Source organism: Cucurbita pepo, chromosome LG08, assembly GCF_002806865.2.
Source record: "Cucurbita pepo subsp. pepo cultivar mu-cu-16 chromosome LG08, ASM280686v2, whole genome shotgun sequence".
NCBI lineage: Eukaryota > Viridiplantae > Streptophyta > Magnoliopsida > Cucurbitales > Cucurbitaceae > Cucurbita > Cucurbita pepo.
The window spans coordinates 5,520,012-5,536,048 of NC_036645.1; the positions used below are offsets into that span (position 1 = coordinate 5,520,012).

General features: G+C 35.9%; 2 protein-coding genes across 2 annotated transcripts; one reads left to right on the forward strand and one right to left on the reverse strand.

Moving 5' to 3' along the window:
• The first annotated feature begins 5,450 nt into the window (after positions 1–5,450).
• Positions 5,451–8,584, forward strand: LOC111800311 (phospho-2-dehydro-3-deoxyheptonate aldolase 2, chloroplastic-like). Its single transcript, XM_023683941.1, has 5 exons — positions 5,451–6,034; positions 6,675–6,952; positions 7,414–7,690; positions 7,824–8,069; positions 8,158–8,584. The coding sequence occupies exons 1-5, from the start codon at positions 5,546–5,548 to the stop codon at positions 8,440–8,442; spliced, it is 1,575 nt and encodes a 524-aa protein (XP_023539709.1). The 5' UTR covers positions 5,451–5,545; the 3' UTR covers positions 8,443–8,584.
• Positions 8,585–9,078: 494 nt separating this feature from the next.
• Positions 9,079–13,529, reverse strand: LOC111800312 ((S)-ureidoglycine aminohydrolase). Its single transcript, XM_023683943.1, has 13 exons — positions 13,291–13,529; positions 13,060–13,188; positions 12,120–12,207; positions 11,969–12,045; positions 11,824–11,863; positions 11,640–11,706; positions 11,053–11,138; positions 10,699–10,780; positions 10,385–10,441; positions 10,258–10,296; positions 10,026–10,096; positions 9,406–9,459; positions 9,079–9,305 (listed from the first exon to the last, which is right to left on the reverse strand). The coding sequence occupies exons 1-13, from the start codon at positions 13,349–13,351 to the stop codon at positions 9,227–9,229; spliced, it is 930 nt and encodes a 309-aa protein (XP_023539711.1). The 5' UTR covers positions 13,352–13,529; the 3' UTR covers positions 9,079–9,226.
• Between the last annotated feature and the right edge of the window lie 2,508 nt (positions 13,530–16,037).

The window sequence follows — 16,037 nt, forward strand, 5'->3', positions numbered from 1 at the left end:
ATCAATCCGTTAAGTTAGCTTTCTCTGTGAACGTTTTGCAAGGATTCTAGAAGGACCTCTAGCTTTGCAAATTTTAGCATTGTAGGCGCTTATCAGACAGTGAGAAAATAAACGAAGCTCCGGCAAAGCCAAACCCTACGAAATTGACGTCGAAACCTCCAATTTACAAACCAAAAATAATCCTAGAGACCTTTACACACACTAGGGGTAGATTTCGACGTTGCTTACACGTCGTACACCATCGAGTAAGGGAGACAGAACATCGAATTTTTGAACCCTCTCAGATCCGAGAGTGTTAGGTCCTTACGAACCAAACAACTACCATAAACGGGATTAGGGGGAGGAGGAGACTCGAAAATGGAGGAAAAAAGACGTCAAAACGACGTGACCGAGGAGAGAGAGTGTCACCGAAAAAATTTGCTGGTAATCAGGCGAGGAAGACGAAGTCCGATCCGATCTCCGACCCGCGATCCAAAACCTCTCGGCCCACCGAAACAAACCGCAGCCCAATAGTAAAGTTCAGCCCAACCCACCGCAACCAAAACCCTGCAACCCGTCACAACCAGAACCCGCGTCCAGAGTCCGACCCGCCCGATAGCCTGCGCGCTTGACCCGACGACCCACGCCTCGACCCGAGACCGCTGCACACGCGTCGCCCTCGGGTTGTGCCACGTGGCACGTCTGCAGCGCGACACCCCCTCGGCTCTAATGGCTTGATCGGCTTAGCAGCGGCTTCTCGACTCTGGCGGCTTATTCAGCTCGGAAAACCTACTTCCGACCTGTTTGGCAACGTTTCGACCCTCCCGTATTTGATTTCGACCTCGTTTAAGGTAAAATAGATCATTTTAAGGCCGTACTTCACAAATTCAACTTGGAAATTAATTATGTTTGTGAAATACTAACGAAGGTGTCGAATGATCCAATAGGAACCAACCACCAATGGAAGCGTAGGACGGATACGAGGAGCTAGGAGCTTACATTTATATTTTAGGGAGTACTTCGGCTAAGGCCTACCAAGTAAGTGGCTCACCCGTCGTAGGTTATGCGTTGTATGTTGTATGTTGGCACGTGCCCATGGATTCGCACGTGTCATTAAATTGTATGCTAGCCTATTATACTCGATTAAGTACGCTTGTGAAATGTGAATGTATGCTATTTAAAGTGATATGATGTGCTATGTTTATGACGTTTATGATGTGTCTTGATTATTCTTGCGTGAATGGTACTATAATTATGAATGTAAACAGCATGTAATGTATGACATGAAATCACGATAAAGTGCATGAAATGTAACCCCGTTAGAATTATGTATGATACATAGACTGAAAAATGAGAAATGACATGTTAAGCATGAAAGATGATGATAGCGGGGTTATATTCATTAATGATAAAAGTAGAAGTATTGGGGACCTCATGCATTATGTGTGCTCATGCATTGGGGGATACTCCTATTCCATCATGAGGGTGCGGACGCGTACATCCAATGGCAGGACAACGACCATTACATTTTGCATAGCGCTGTCATGTTGGTTACTAGTTCTAACGGGTGTCCGGCCTAAGGAGCTACCAGAGTATGCTCGCCCGACAAGAAAAGTGGCCTAGCAGTGTGCGAACTGACTGGTGAGCCCATACTCGCACATATGGGCTATGTGTAGAGTATATGGTACACGTCCAAATTACTCGTTAGGACAACACCATAGGAAGACAGATTGAAAGATAGGTCCCATCATCCCATTTGCATGTGATTGTTGCATAACCCCGGTAGGGGGTCACTTATTGAGTATTCTAGAAATACTCAAGCCTCGTGCTACTATATTTTTCAGATAAAGGTAAGGCACCCATGTGAGATCGACAACGACATTGCACATCCCGGAATTGTGGTACATGCATAGGATAGTTGTTTTTTATTTCGTAGTATAGGTTTGTATATGTTGAATTTCATTTGCATTCATAGTATAGGTTAGTTTAGGTTGAATTCCCGTTTGCATCGTTTGTATAGGTTGAATTGTAATCGCATAATAAATCATAGGGTAGTTAGTATAAGACATTTATTTTAGCATTGTTCTTTTTCCTTTTTTTCCCTTGTATTCGTTATTCATGAGGTAATAAAAGACAAACTTATGTCGCATTTATGATAAGAGTCCATTTAAGGTAAATTCCGCATTTAAAGTATAGTAATGACCTTAGATTAAATAGGTAAAATTTAGGGTCGTTACATTTGGTATTAGAGCCAGACACTGGATAATGTGCCAGACTTCTCGCTGTTCCCCGAAGAGGGGTAGACACGAGGCAGTGTGCTAGTAAGGACGCTGGGCCCCAAAGGGGAGGGAGGTGGATTTGGTGGTGGTCCCACATCGATTGGAGAAAGGAATGAGTGCTAGCGAGGACGTTGGGCCCCGAAGGGGGGTGGATTGTGATGTCCCACATTGGTTGGGGAGGAGAACAAAACACTCTTTATAAGGGTGTGGAAACCTTCCTCTAGCAGACGCGTTTTAAAGCCTTGAGGGGAAGCCCGAAAGGGAAAGCCCAAAGAGAACAATATTTACTCGCGGTGGATCTAAGTCGTTACAAATGGTATCAGAGCCAGACACCGGACGATGTGTCAACCTTCTCGTTGTTCTCCAAAGGGGGGTAGACACGAGGCGATGTGCCAGTAAGGACGCTGGCCCCAAAGGAGGTGGATTTGGGGGCGGTCCCACATTGATTGGAGGAAGGAAATAGTGCTAGCGAGGACGCTGTGCCTCAAAGGGGGGTGGATTATGATGTCCAACATCGATTAGAGGAAGGAATGAGTACTAGCGAGGACGTTGGGCCCCAAAGGGGGGTGGATTATGATGTCCCACATTGGTTGGGGAGGAGAACAAACCACCATTTATAAGGGTGTGGAAACCTTCCCCTAGCAAACGCGTTTTAAAACCTTGAGGGGAGGCCCGAAAGGGAAAGTCCAAATAGGACGATATGGAAAAACCCAAAGAGGACAATATCTGCTAGCGGTGGATTTGGGCCGTTACAAATGGTATCAAAGCTAGATACCAGATGATGTGCCAGCCTTCTCACTATTCCCCGAAAGGGGTAGACACGAGGCAGTGTGCCAGTAAGGACACTGGGCCCCAAAGGGGGGGGGTGGATTTGGTGGTGGTCCCACATCGATATGAGAAAGGAATGAGTGTTAGCGAGGACGCTGGCCCCGAAGGGCAGTGGATTGTGATGTCCCACATTAGTTGGGGAGGAGAACAAAACACTCCTTATAAGGGTGTGAAAACCTTCCTCTAGCAGAAGGGAAGCCCGAAAGGGAAAGCCCAAAGAGGACAATATCTGCTAGCGGTGAATCTGGGTCGTTACATTGAGCTTCAAGAAAGAGATGTATTAAATGCACGTTAAGTTGTGTCTAAGGAATGACTACTGCTAGCGGTGGATCTGGATCGTTACATTGAGCTTTAAGAAAGAGATGTAAGGAATGACTAATAAGTCTATTTCATTCCTTGTACTATGTCTAAGGAATGACTACCGCTAGCGATGGATCTAGGTCGTTACACAATAAAGAGATATAGGGTCTATGTCTGAGGAATGACTACTGCTAGCGATGGATCTAGGTTGTTACACAAGAAAGAGATGTAAAGAATGACTAATAAGTCTATTTCATTCCTTGTACTATTTAATTATTGTAACCACTCGGGTGATATTCAAAATAATTTTCAAATAGATGATATAAATTAAAGGCTTAAAAATATCTTTGCACGGGTTTCAAAAATATTTTTTAATTTTAATAATATACTCAAATTTTAATATACCATTAAACTCCGGTTTATAATTTGTTTCAAAAATAACCTAAACCTTTTTTAAAATATATTTTTAACTTTCATTAATATCTTTAAAACTTTTTTAAAAATTTCAAAATTAACTCTTTTTTTTAAAAAAAAACTTCAAGAACACCTTTAATTTTTTTTTTAAAAGTTAAAAAATATCCTTATTATTAATAGAGTGTTTCAAAAATACTCATAAACTTTCAAAAATAATATTAAAAAAATAATCTATCAAATATGGATATATAGTTTCCGTTCATATATTAACGTATAACCATTTGTGGTAAAGGTGAAGGGTGATAATGCTACTTTTAAATTTCATTGATATTTTTCAAATATAGTACAAAAAGAATATTTTTTTAAAAAAGAAAATTAAAGAAATTAAAGGGTATTAATGAATTTTTTTAAAATTGGAAGGTATTTCCAAAACAAGAAGGGTATATTAAAAAATTTAAAAGTTTAGAGATATTTTTTAAAAAAAAAATTATTTAAAAGTATTTTTATTAATTTAATTTTACTTAAATAACTAAATTCCGGCTAAACAACCCTGTACTAAACCATCCTTTTTAAACATCCTATACAAAATTTAAAAAAATTATTAGTAATTTGTTTTTTGTTTTTTTTTTTTTTTTAAAAAAACTTTTACTTTCAAATTTTGGTTAATATTATTCAACTTAAAAAAAAAATAAATATCCATACCATTAAACTTTTTATAAGTAGTATTAACACCTTAATCTTTATATAAAAAAAAAAAAAAAAAAAATTAGGATCAATATATGAATTAAAATAATTTATTTACGGTTCATATGTTATATTCTCCTCCAATTTAATCTATCTCCTATTTTCAATCTATGACCGAACAAAAAAAAATCTCTTTGAATAGATCCGTTGTTCCTCCACTTTTAAATCTTATCTTATTTCCATATATATATATATATATATATATATATTTTACCTTTTTAAATATCAAAACTTTAGATTAAAAAAATCCTCTCAAATTATTTTTAAAAAAATAAGCGTAAGAAACTTTAATACTCAAATAATCAATTTCTAAAGTTGGAAAAAACCTATTTTGAAAATAAATTGTTGTGTGAAATTTATTATTATTATTATTTTAAATATCCATAAATATGGAGATTCTCCCATTTAAATATTTGAGGGGAGGGATACAGAATAAATAATAATAATTATAAAATCACATAATAATGATAATAAAATAAAAAATATATAAAAATGAGAAATTATAACTATAAAAAAAAAATTTACTAAAAATTTAAGGCTATTAATACTATTTTTTAAATGTGGTATTAACAATTGTAATTGAATATTAAGATAAAGATGAGAGTATTAAAAAAAAAAAATTGTATTCTAAAAAATACTAAATATTTTTTAAACTTCAAAATTATTTTTTAAAAAATAAAGTATTAATAAATTCCATGCAAATAAATAATATTTCAAAAAATACTTTAAAACTTTAAAAAAATATATGGATATTAGGAAAATTTTCAAAATATTTTTAGTTTAATTATTATAAAACTTAGGAAGAAAGATAATAAATAAACTAAAAAAATAATAAAAAAATATGTGTGTGTATATATATATTATATATATATATACATAGCAAATTTCGGTGGTCCCCAACAAATTTGATACACAGACGTAAAGCGAGCCCATTATCCAGCCAGCAACAGAACCGACTTCAGAGTTTACCGGCGACTGGAGATTCACAAACAAGGTAAAAAATGATCATCTCCGCCTCCACAAATCTCCCTCCTCTTACTTCCTCCGCCGTCTGTACAACTCCCACCACCAAATCTTTCCTCTTCAAACCTCATTTTCCCATCCCCAACGCCGCCAAATTCTGCCGGACCATTCCCTCCGCCGTTTCCTTTTCTTCTTCCACGCATTTCACTTCTGGATCCTCCAATTGGGCGCCTGATTCTTGGAAATCCAAGAAGGCCCTTCAGCTCCCTGAATATCCCGACGCTAATGAGCTCGAGTCCGTTCTTCGCGTTCTCGAGTCCTTCCCGCCCATCGTCTTCGCTGGCGAGGCTCGCAAGCTCGAAGAGAGCCTCGCGAAGGCCGCCGTTGGCGAAGCGTTTTTGCTTCAAGGTGGGGATTGCGCTGAGAGCTTCAAGGAGTTTAATGGGAACAATATTAGGGATACCTTCAGGGTTTTGCTCCAGATGGGTATGGTTCTTACGTATGGCGCCCAAATGCCTATTATAAAGGTTGATTTCTGTTGGATTCTTGTCTTTTCCCTTCGGTTTCTGGTCAATTGCCTGGAACTTTGAATTCTATAGGATTATCTCTGATTATTTTATTCATATTTTACTTCACTGTTGATGACTTTTTGTGATATGCATTATGTGATCTCAATCCATGATTGTTTACACCTACCCTGCATTTGTTGGTATCTCGTTTTTTTAATTCATATTCACATTGGGAAGATATTGCAAATACTCTATCTAGATCTGTTCACTATCTTATCCAAATTCAGTCAGTCCATTGTTTTCAGATTCATTGAATTAAATGAATTCTGGGAATTTTTATTTGGTGTATCAATTTCTAAAAAGCTGTATTTGGATTATATTTAGATTCTACAACCCTGGAAGTGAAGATTTTGTATACAACATTAGCACGTTTTATGCTAAATTTGCTACCAAACACATATTCAAGAACCGAGTATACTAGTGTGTCGTCTATTAAATCCTGTCAAAGAGAACCGAACCGAACGCACCCTATATTTTTAGAATTTGGAATCTTTTTCTCTAAAACCATAGTCAAGCTTTGGTTGTAATGTAAAAGATGAGAAATGTTTGAGTTTGGAATTTCTTTGATATAAATTTGATCAACCAACTATGTTCACAGGTAGGAAGAATGGCAGGACAATTTGCTAAACCCAGGTCGGATTCGTTTGAGGTTAAAGATGGTGTAAAGCTCCCAAGTTATCGTGGAGATAACATCAATGCAGACGCTTTCGACGAAAAATCTCGAACCCCAGATCCTCAGAGATTGGTTAGAGCATATCTCCAATCCGTAGGCACGTTGAATCTTCTTAGAGCATTTGCCACTGGAGGATACGCTGCAATGCAGAGAGTTTCTCAATGGAATCTCGACTTCGTTCAACACAGTGAGCAAGGAGACAGGTGACTGTCATTTTGCAATTTATGCTCTTCAATAATTGCCTTACTTGAACAGATCTGTCCTGTAGACTATAGGTTGTACGGCTGTGTCGTTGAGTTCTAAATTTATGCTCTTCAGTATGAACTTAGCTCTCCATCTTCTCAAAAGGAGAAAGAAAAAGCTTTTTCCCCATTTCAAAATGAGTATCCAATTTGTTGGTCTTTTAGCCTCTTAATGTACTGAATGACCCTGAGGAGTGGCTTGGTGATAAGCACTTGCAAGGTTTTGAGATGCTTCTTAATGTCTTCGTTCTGATATTTCTATCTTCTAGAGTTGGCCTTTGGGTTAGACAAAACCGAGTCTAGTGATCGGTGTCCCATGAGCACCTAGTGTAATAGCTAGACCATGGACCATCCTATGATGAAGATTATCTTATTGGGTGCAGGTATAATTTACTAAATGAAGATTTACCTATTGGTTACAGGTATAAGGAACTTGCTCAGAGAGTTGATGAAGCGCTGGGGTTTATGACTGCTGCTGGAATCACTATGGACCATCCTATAATGAACACAATTGATTTCTGGACCTCTCATGAGTGCCTTCACTTACCATATGAGCAAGCCTTGACGAGGGAGGACTCAACGACAGGCCTCTATTACGATTGTTCTGCTCACATGCTTTGGGTAGGTGAGAGGACTCGACAGTTGGATGGTGCTCATGTTGAATTCCTGCGGGGCGTGTCGAATCCTCTCGGCATTAAGGTACCCAACAACAGCTGTTATTACTGGGATAGATTCACTGTTTGCATCTAGATACGAAGTGCTTGATCAATTCATAATCTGGGAGATACTTTGGTAGAATGTGTTTGATCAAGTCAGTGGCTTTGTTATGTAGGTAAGTGACAAGATGGATCCAGCAGAGCTTGTTCAGTTATGTGAGATTTTGAATCCTCACAACAAACCTGGACGTCTTACGATAATCACCCGAATGGGAGCCGATAACATGCGAGTCAAGTTACCTCATCTCATTAGAGCCGTGCGTCAAGCGGGGCTTATCGTCACATGGGTTAGCGATCCTATGCACGGCAATACAATAAAGGCACCTTGTGGTCTCAAGACTCGTTCATTTGATTCAATAAGGGTAAAAGCCTGTCTACCAACAAGAATCCACATTGCATACTCACTGTAAATCTTGATAGATATTGATGTTATCTTTTCATTTGACTTAGGCCGAGTTGAGAGCTTTCTTCGACGTTCATGAACAAGAAGGGAGCTACCCTGGAGGAGTTCATCTAGAAATGACTGGACAAAATGTGACAGAGTGCGTCGGAGGGTCGAAGGAAGTGACTTTCGACGACCTGAATTCTCGCTACCATACCCACTGCGATCCGAGACTGAATGCCTCGCAGTCGCTGGAGTTGGCCTTTGCAATATCCCAAAGGTTGCGGAGGAAAAGGATGCATTCTAAGCCTGGCTCTAATGGAATGCTTGTAGAAAATGGGTCTGTTGCTTAAGAATCTTCCATAATGCGTTATTTGCTCTATAATAACAACTTGCAACTCCAATATCTTTTCTGTTGAGGTAATAAATTTTACATACGGAGACTGAATGTTTGTCTAATCTGAATGATTTCTTGAAAGCTTTTGTTTGTGAGAATTCCTTGAAAGCTGTGTTAGGAACTTGGGAGATGGTTAAGTGCTTTCTGCCATCGCAAAATAAATCAAAATTCAGTACTTTATTAGTGTTTGTTTCACAAAGTCAAATGTTCCATTTTAAAAAAGGGTCTCCTAAAAGTGTGGAATTAAGTATTGAAGTTGCACGTGGCATTTCTAATTGATAAAATAAATTAAAAAGGACAAAGTTGCATTGTAATCCAAAGCCATTTAAAATGTAACGTGTCTATGGGTAAGGTTACTTTTTAGTCAAATAATAGTGGTGCTTTAGTCAAATGTTCCTTTTGTTCTCCGTTTCTCCAGATGTGAGATCTCACATAAAATTTCTTAACTTAATAGATACATTTTATTCTGTCAAAATAAATTTTATAATCGATAAAAATTAGTATACAATTTAAAATGATAAAGTTTTTAAATGTTTAATTAGTATTTTTAGGAGAAAAAAGTCCTTCAATATGAATTGAATGGACTATGAAATTTGCATCAAATATTTATTGTAAGCTTAACCTTAAAAACTTAGGGGTCTGCAGGGGCAAATGCACTATTCCATTTCAACAATCTAAAATAAATCCTACCAGTTCATTGTGTTCATATGATAGTAATCTTATAATGTTGCATCAACATACTACTTGTGATCGAGGGGGTCACGGTTCGTATCCTTGTACAATAGATAGCGACTTCGTGTTTTCCCGAGTGCAGCATACCTGAAAAGATCATATAATATAAACCCAAACCCAAACCCAGTTAGTTTACACTATATTGTAATGAGGATGAAGAAGAACGAGTATAACATATTTGACTAACCATTGCGGTACAAAGGGAGCCATCCAAATGACATCACCAGATTGAACAGGGTACCTACAAGAACAGCAATAATAAGAACAAGTGCGAAGTCCATGAGAAATATTTTGAACAAGAACGAAAAATGAATTGTATTTCTTTGATTTTAGTCACATGTCATAAGAACCCTACAGTGCAGCTTACAAGATAAAAGCTATGCATATCTATCTTATATTTAAAATACATGTTCGTTTGCTGATTTATTTGTTATATGATGGACTTTGTGATGAATGGATGATGTCCAGAAGAGTGGAGTAAACAAGGAGAGGGGCAGAGCAGGGGGCGCCTCTTAGTTCTAAATCTTGTCTCTAACTTGCCCTCCTAAATTTTTTAAACCAAAAGATTTCTATGTTTCTCTACTTCTAACTTCTTTCTTGGTTGAGGATAGATGTCTCTACCTTGTCTAGTTAACCAAATTTAAAAGATTTATGTGCACAAGAGGTTCAAATAAAAAATTTATCCCACCCTAAGAAAATTTCCAGCTCTGCCCAAGAAAAAGTGAAACTAGTTTCAAGCTTATTATATATATATATATATATATATGAAAGGCGATCAACGCCGAGCAAGAGGAATGAAATATTTACCAGTTTTCGCCCAAACGATAAATGCCCTGGCCCTCTAAGAGCAACAAACCATGCTGATTATAATGAACCTCCTGTCAACCATTCAACAAAAACTATAATTAAGAGGCATAACATAGATCCAATTTAAAAGGAATGTATTTTTCCATCGAATAACGTATAAACCGAATAATTAGAAGGAAGTTTAAAACCAACCAAAGCTAAGAAATGTAAGATTTGAACTTCATGAAATTACCTTCACATTAAGAAACTCCCCAGGCTCAAAATCCATGATCTAGTGGGAAAAAATGTTCAATATAACTATGAGAAAGCTCATGACCGAGACAAAAGAACTAATCTTTCAATTGCAACTCATAACTTACATGGACATTGAAATCGTACGCCATGGACATGGGAAGGAGCTTCCTAAGTTGAAAGATCTGGTAATGTGATACAACACAAGGAAGAACTTTCAAATATATTATAGGATGATGTAAGAACATATCTGTAAGATGTTCAGAAGAACCATTTGTTCCAAGGATAGTTTATTAATTTTTGTAAGTTTAAATCTATAGCAGTTCTTACTGAGAACTTGCATCTTTACTCGTAATTTGCATATTATCAATGAATATTTGTGTTTCCTTTTCCAAAAGAAACTTTCAACCTTCCTAAAGCAAGGAGAAACATCCTCGCTTACCTCACCAGGAGTTTCGAGGAGGGGCTGCTTGTCTGTCGAACCAATGATCTGCTTGGGGTGATGATTCTCCAGAGAAGCATACCTGATTAAATGAGACAATTCGAAGTCACGAGAGGTGAACTGTTTATAAGCCAATTATAGCAATGTTATTTAAGTATTTCCTATGATATATGTGACACTAGATATACTGAACAGTTTCATAATCATTCCTTAGAACATTGGTTTCAGGTGAAAGAACAAATACATACATGATGCAAGTATTGATAAATGCTTATCATGAACTGGAGTGAAGATGACTAGTGCACAAATGTGAAGCCATTTCATGTATATTATAGTTAATAGGTGGAAACAAACCTTCTTTCGAAAACCACAAGGGTAGCAGAAGAGTCACACTTCACGGAATGGTCAAAGTTCGGAGGTAGATAAGCAAATGAATCAACCTTCATTTCACAGATTCATAAATATCATCAGACTTCTCGACTATTGATCGTATCACGGGAGCAGTTTCACTCCGCAAACAATCCAATTATCAACCATAACAGACAGTCTACATGAGCACAAATCACTGTTTTCATTGAATAAAAATGAATATATTTAGATACTTGTATTTCAACGTTCGATCTATAAAATTCGAGGTGCTGTTCTTATCTGTGAACCTCACTAGCAACAAATCATCGGCCTTCATGCTAGCCAACCATTCAAACAGGACAATGAAATAATATGATGAGGGAATTAGGTACTTTATTCAACACAAACCTTTCTTGTATGAGCTGATTTGCAGCCTTGAGAATATCAAATGAAATCCAAATGTATGAACTATGAAGAATGAATCTTATAGACATTTCTAGGAAATAAACCATTAAATCTTATTCTTAACTACAAAGCAAGCATCTGACACTGGAGAAAAAATATGAACAAGTAAATTGACGACTCTGTCTCACCGTAAGTTTTTCGCTTATGCCTGACGAATTGGTAAGTTTCACTGCTCCTTGAACAACAAATAGAAATCTAGTATGAAAACCATAGATGAAAATTTGAAATGTCAGTTGCATGATATAGGTATTAGGTAAATATTATCAATTTCTCTGCAATGGGACTACATAAAGAAGGCAAAAGAAAGTACACCTCTCAACATCATGTGGGGGCAATCCTGATTTTGATTTCTCTGCAGCTCATACAATAAAAGAAAATATGAATAAAATATTATAAAAAATACTCGTTGTGTATATATGCGCATTATGTAAAGGTTCGTGGCAAAGTTCAACTAAACCTTGCATCTGCGCAAGATACATCACAAAATGTGCACCAAGTGCTGGTGTGATTAAATATGCGCCAAGTGTTTTAGTCCTGCAAAGGGAAAAAAATAATACAGGCCTTGCAAAGAATAATTAACAAGAATGTTCAAAAGTGACCAAAATTACCACTCAGGTAGAGGACTAAACACTTGACTTTCCGGTGTTATCAAGGCATGATCCCTTTTGTAAACACTGCGGGTGTAACCAGGCAAATCTGCAAATAAAAAACAAGTGAAGTCGAGATAGCAATACGTAGCTATCATACTTTCATTGTAAATTATTCAAATCAAGTCCCCAAAAGTAGAAGTTATGTTTTACTGTTACATTCTTGAAAAATAAAGATCATTTACCAGAATAAGAATGTTAAACATTACGATCTGGTGATAGCCAATCATGGACATTAGTAATTTTTTTCGTGTTTTTTCTTAAATTTATCAATAACGAAACCTCAATCGAGAACAAATGAAAGAAAACAAGGAGAATACAAGCCAATCTAAAACAAAAATGGGCTCCCATCAACCATGACGCTTAAGTTCTTAATGTCATCACCAAAACATTGTTAAGAGTCTTAAGACATCTCTAGAGCTTTGGTAGGATCCATTTCTACATTTCGTTTCACTTTAAAAAATGTTAATTAGTTTCAAGCAGTTTCCATCTCGTTCAAATAGTAACTACGTTCTTCTTTATTTTCTTTTTACCCTTCTTTTGAAATTTATGAGCATACCTTCACTGATCACAAAAGAAAATCATTTGATTTCACTACATTTGGTTGTCTAGGTAGGTGGTTACCATGAATTGAACTCTAAGCAAATTTTCATAAGGTGTAGATCAACTAGTGGGAAAATTCTAACATTATACTCCACATAAACTGTATCAGAAAAGCCAGAGAGTCGTTAATAAACTGGAAAATTGCAACAGCATACTCCACATAAGATGAATTGAATATTCAACTTCACGCCCAGAACTAAGTACTTGATCAAACTAAATAACAAAAATGGAAATGCCGGAATTCTGCAAAACCACTTCATAACAAGAACAATTTCTCGCCCCATACAAAATTACCAACCTTGCAGATGAGAAGGAGAAAGAGTAGGATTGGTCACTTTATAATACAGAGGCTTCGAATCGGCATCCGAATCTATAATGGAGGGCGTTGAACAAAACCCTTCTCCACCAAATGTAACTCCAAGCAAACCTGAAATAAATTACAGTAACATGAGTTTCAATTCGCCATTCTTCAAAGCTGTATCGGGAATCAAATGGGGGAAGATACAAAGAGATACAAGAGATGGTTTACTTGAAGTGGTGATGATAATTAGAAGAGATGCTCCATGGGAGTGCGCTGAGAAGCTCCACATATCAAACGGGAGACGGATTTTATCTTCTGATTCTGTTTATTGAATTCCGATCGAACTTTTTTTCTCTTTGATCAGGACGAATTAGAATCGGTAGGAATAGCAATCCATGGTGGCGCTTTTTATTGGATGCTCGAGGTGGAGAAATGGCAGCCGATGAGCACAGTGAGCTTCACATTCACTGGTTGATTTTGAAGTCACGTGATAATTTCTCGTTTTTTGACGATGGAATATATTTTATATATCTTCTTTATTTAAATTTTAAGGTTGTATAATGCATGCTTTCAAATTTATTCTATTTAAATTTTCAATTTTTAAAAGTTTTTTTTTTCCTCAAAATTTTTAAAATATCTATTTTAATCTTTAAATTTAATTTAAACGAATTAATTAACGACAACTTCTAAAATAAATATCTTGACATTTTGTGAATTAAAATATACATACGGGGAGGTGCATCACGTGTTGCTTTGTCAAGAAATCCTTACATCCGTGAAGAATTGAACTCAATCCCCGAGAGTCGACTGCAAGAATTGCTACCTGCCACGTGTTACAACATGAACACGAGTACATTGATTTTAGCACAACCCTGTCAAGCGATAGGAGTACAAATACAGTCAAGCCAGGCTTAGGCATGATAGTGTAATACGTCGAGACAACCAAGTGTCATTATCATGTGTGGAAAAGGCCAGGAGTCTCCTAAACAAGACATATGCGTCATAAACTCGTCTTGGAGAGGGTGCAAGACGATGTAGATAACCTAGTATTTGGCCAGCACACGAGAGTTGCTCCTCCAGATTCAGACCGACTCTATGACCCAGTGAAAAGGTTGCTAACTTAACCTTGTATAGTTGATGTTTAGACCGGCTATATGTCATACTGTCCTAACAAATTTTATGTTATTCCATTTATTGCTATGCAAGATGACTAAGTCTAATAACACAAAATTAGTTCACTCTAAAAATGCGGTTTGTCACCCGACTCCCCAACGCCAAAAATGAATGAATCACCTCTAGGCCCATAGTAAATTTGTGATGATTATAAGAAACACTCAAAACTTCGAGACTTACCTAGAAACTCAAATAACAGTAAAATTAGGCTTGAACTTCATAAAGCTTAAAGAAAAGCCCGTAGATGCCTACTAGGTTAAGGTTGCAATAAGGGTTACAAGTAGCTTAATAACATTTTGGTTCCTTTAATTACACGGTGCACTCTTGTTTTAGTCATCTTTCAATAGCTCCTTTAATTACACGCGGTAAATTTTTATCGTCGAATAATGGGAAGTGGACTAATTCTAGAAAAATACACATTTCTTCGTCGTTAGGACCCAAAATCTTCCTGGTTTATACTTAACTACTTGACTTGTAGTTTTACTACACTAAAACATGAATGACGGGTGAAGTTGAAGCATATAGGTAAGTGTATTCGTGCCAGTTAGACGTCAGCCATGATATCCATCACTATATTGGGTGGATCACGAGCATTCACATCTCGAGTATATATATATATTACTATTAATACATAACTTTATATATTACAAGCCTACACAGTTTATACATGGTCTAGAAGAGGGATTAAAAATTAATAATTTGTGTTTGGTTTTTTCACCTTCCAAGAGAGTGGGAGAGAACAACCAGATGCAAAAGCAAAAACCCTAGGGTTTATGATTCCGACCGTTTGAATTGAAAGCATTTCCGGCAATTATAATTTAGGCATACATTTATATTTAGAAAAAGTATATTAGGTTAAATGTTATTTAAGTAATATTACACTAAATGCTTTTCATTTTACCCATTAAATGTGTTGGTTTAATACCCATTATGAAAGTTTTTTATGAATTTTTTTTTTTTTTTTTTTTTTTTTCCATCCATCATTTTTATTTTTATCTGGTTTAATAAAACGTAAATTATTTTTAATATCCAATTTTGACTGTTCTAGTGTCTACTATATCAGTTTCTAAGTTAAAATACAGTATATTTGGAAGAATTATTATTTTTGAGAAGTTTTTAACACGTTATTCTTATTATTATTCTCGAAGAATTCTTATTATTATTTCAAATTCTAATATATTTATTATATAATTACTATATATATATATTTTTTTGTTTAGATAATTTAGTGTCAAACTAAGGTAGTTAATGTTTTCAATGTAAATAAATACTATTTAGAGAAGTTTTTATTTTTTATTTTTTTTATGCATAATTTCTTTTAAGTAATTATTTTTTCTTTAGTTCTTATATTTTTCTTACTTTAGGGTAATAAGATGGGATGAATTTGATATATATATATATATAAGATATATATAATGGGTTAAAATACGAACCTTTTCAAGAAACCTTGTAGAAGCACTTAATGTGAAAAAACTAAGTTTCTTCCGATATTATTCAACGAAACTGTAAGGGACGCTCAAGTTTGATGAATTTGATACATATATTGGGTTAAAATACGAAACTTAAACACTTTAATTTTGAAGCTTTTTTTTGGACTCAAATTCGAAAATTTGTTTACGTAGTAGGGAATAGTGTTTGTTCGTAGATTTTTAATATATTTTATTTAAAATTAGGTTGAATAATTATGGATTATGGATAAATAATTTTTTTAAAAAAATAATTTCGGACCCAATCTAATCCTACCTATGTACCTCTTACTTGGGAATGCATTTTTAGACGGAAAAAAAAAAAAAAAAAAAAGA

Excerpts from the sequence above, each read along its gene's own strand:
- LOC111800311 (XM_023683941.1), top strand. The coding sequence starts at position 5,546 with ATGATCATCTCCGCCTCCACAAATCTCCCTCCTCTTACTTCCTCCGCC. Across the intron at positions 6,035-6,674 it reads CCCAAATGCCTATTATAAAG|GTAGGAAGAATGGCAGGACA; the intron begins GTTGATTTCTGT and ends CTATGTTCACAG. Across the intron at positions 8,070-8,157 it reads GTTCATTTGATTCAATAAGG|GCCGAGTTGAGAGCTTTCTT; the intron begins GTAAAAGCCTGT and ends CATTTGACTTAG.
- LOC111800312 (XM_023683943.1), bottom strand. The coding sequence starts at position 13,351 with ATGTGGAGCTTCTCAGCGCACTCCCATGGAGCATCTCTTCTAATTATC. Across the intron at positions 11,864-11,968 it reads GTATCTTGCGCAGATGCAAG|AGAAATCAAAATCAGGATTG; the intron begins GTTTAGTTGAAC and ends TATGAGCTGCAG. Across the intron at positions 9,460-10,025 it reads TATCGTTTGGGCGAAAACTG|GTACCCTGTTCAATCTGGTG; the intron begins GTAAATATTTCA and ends CTGTTCTTGTAG.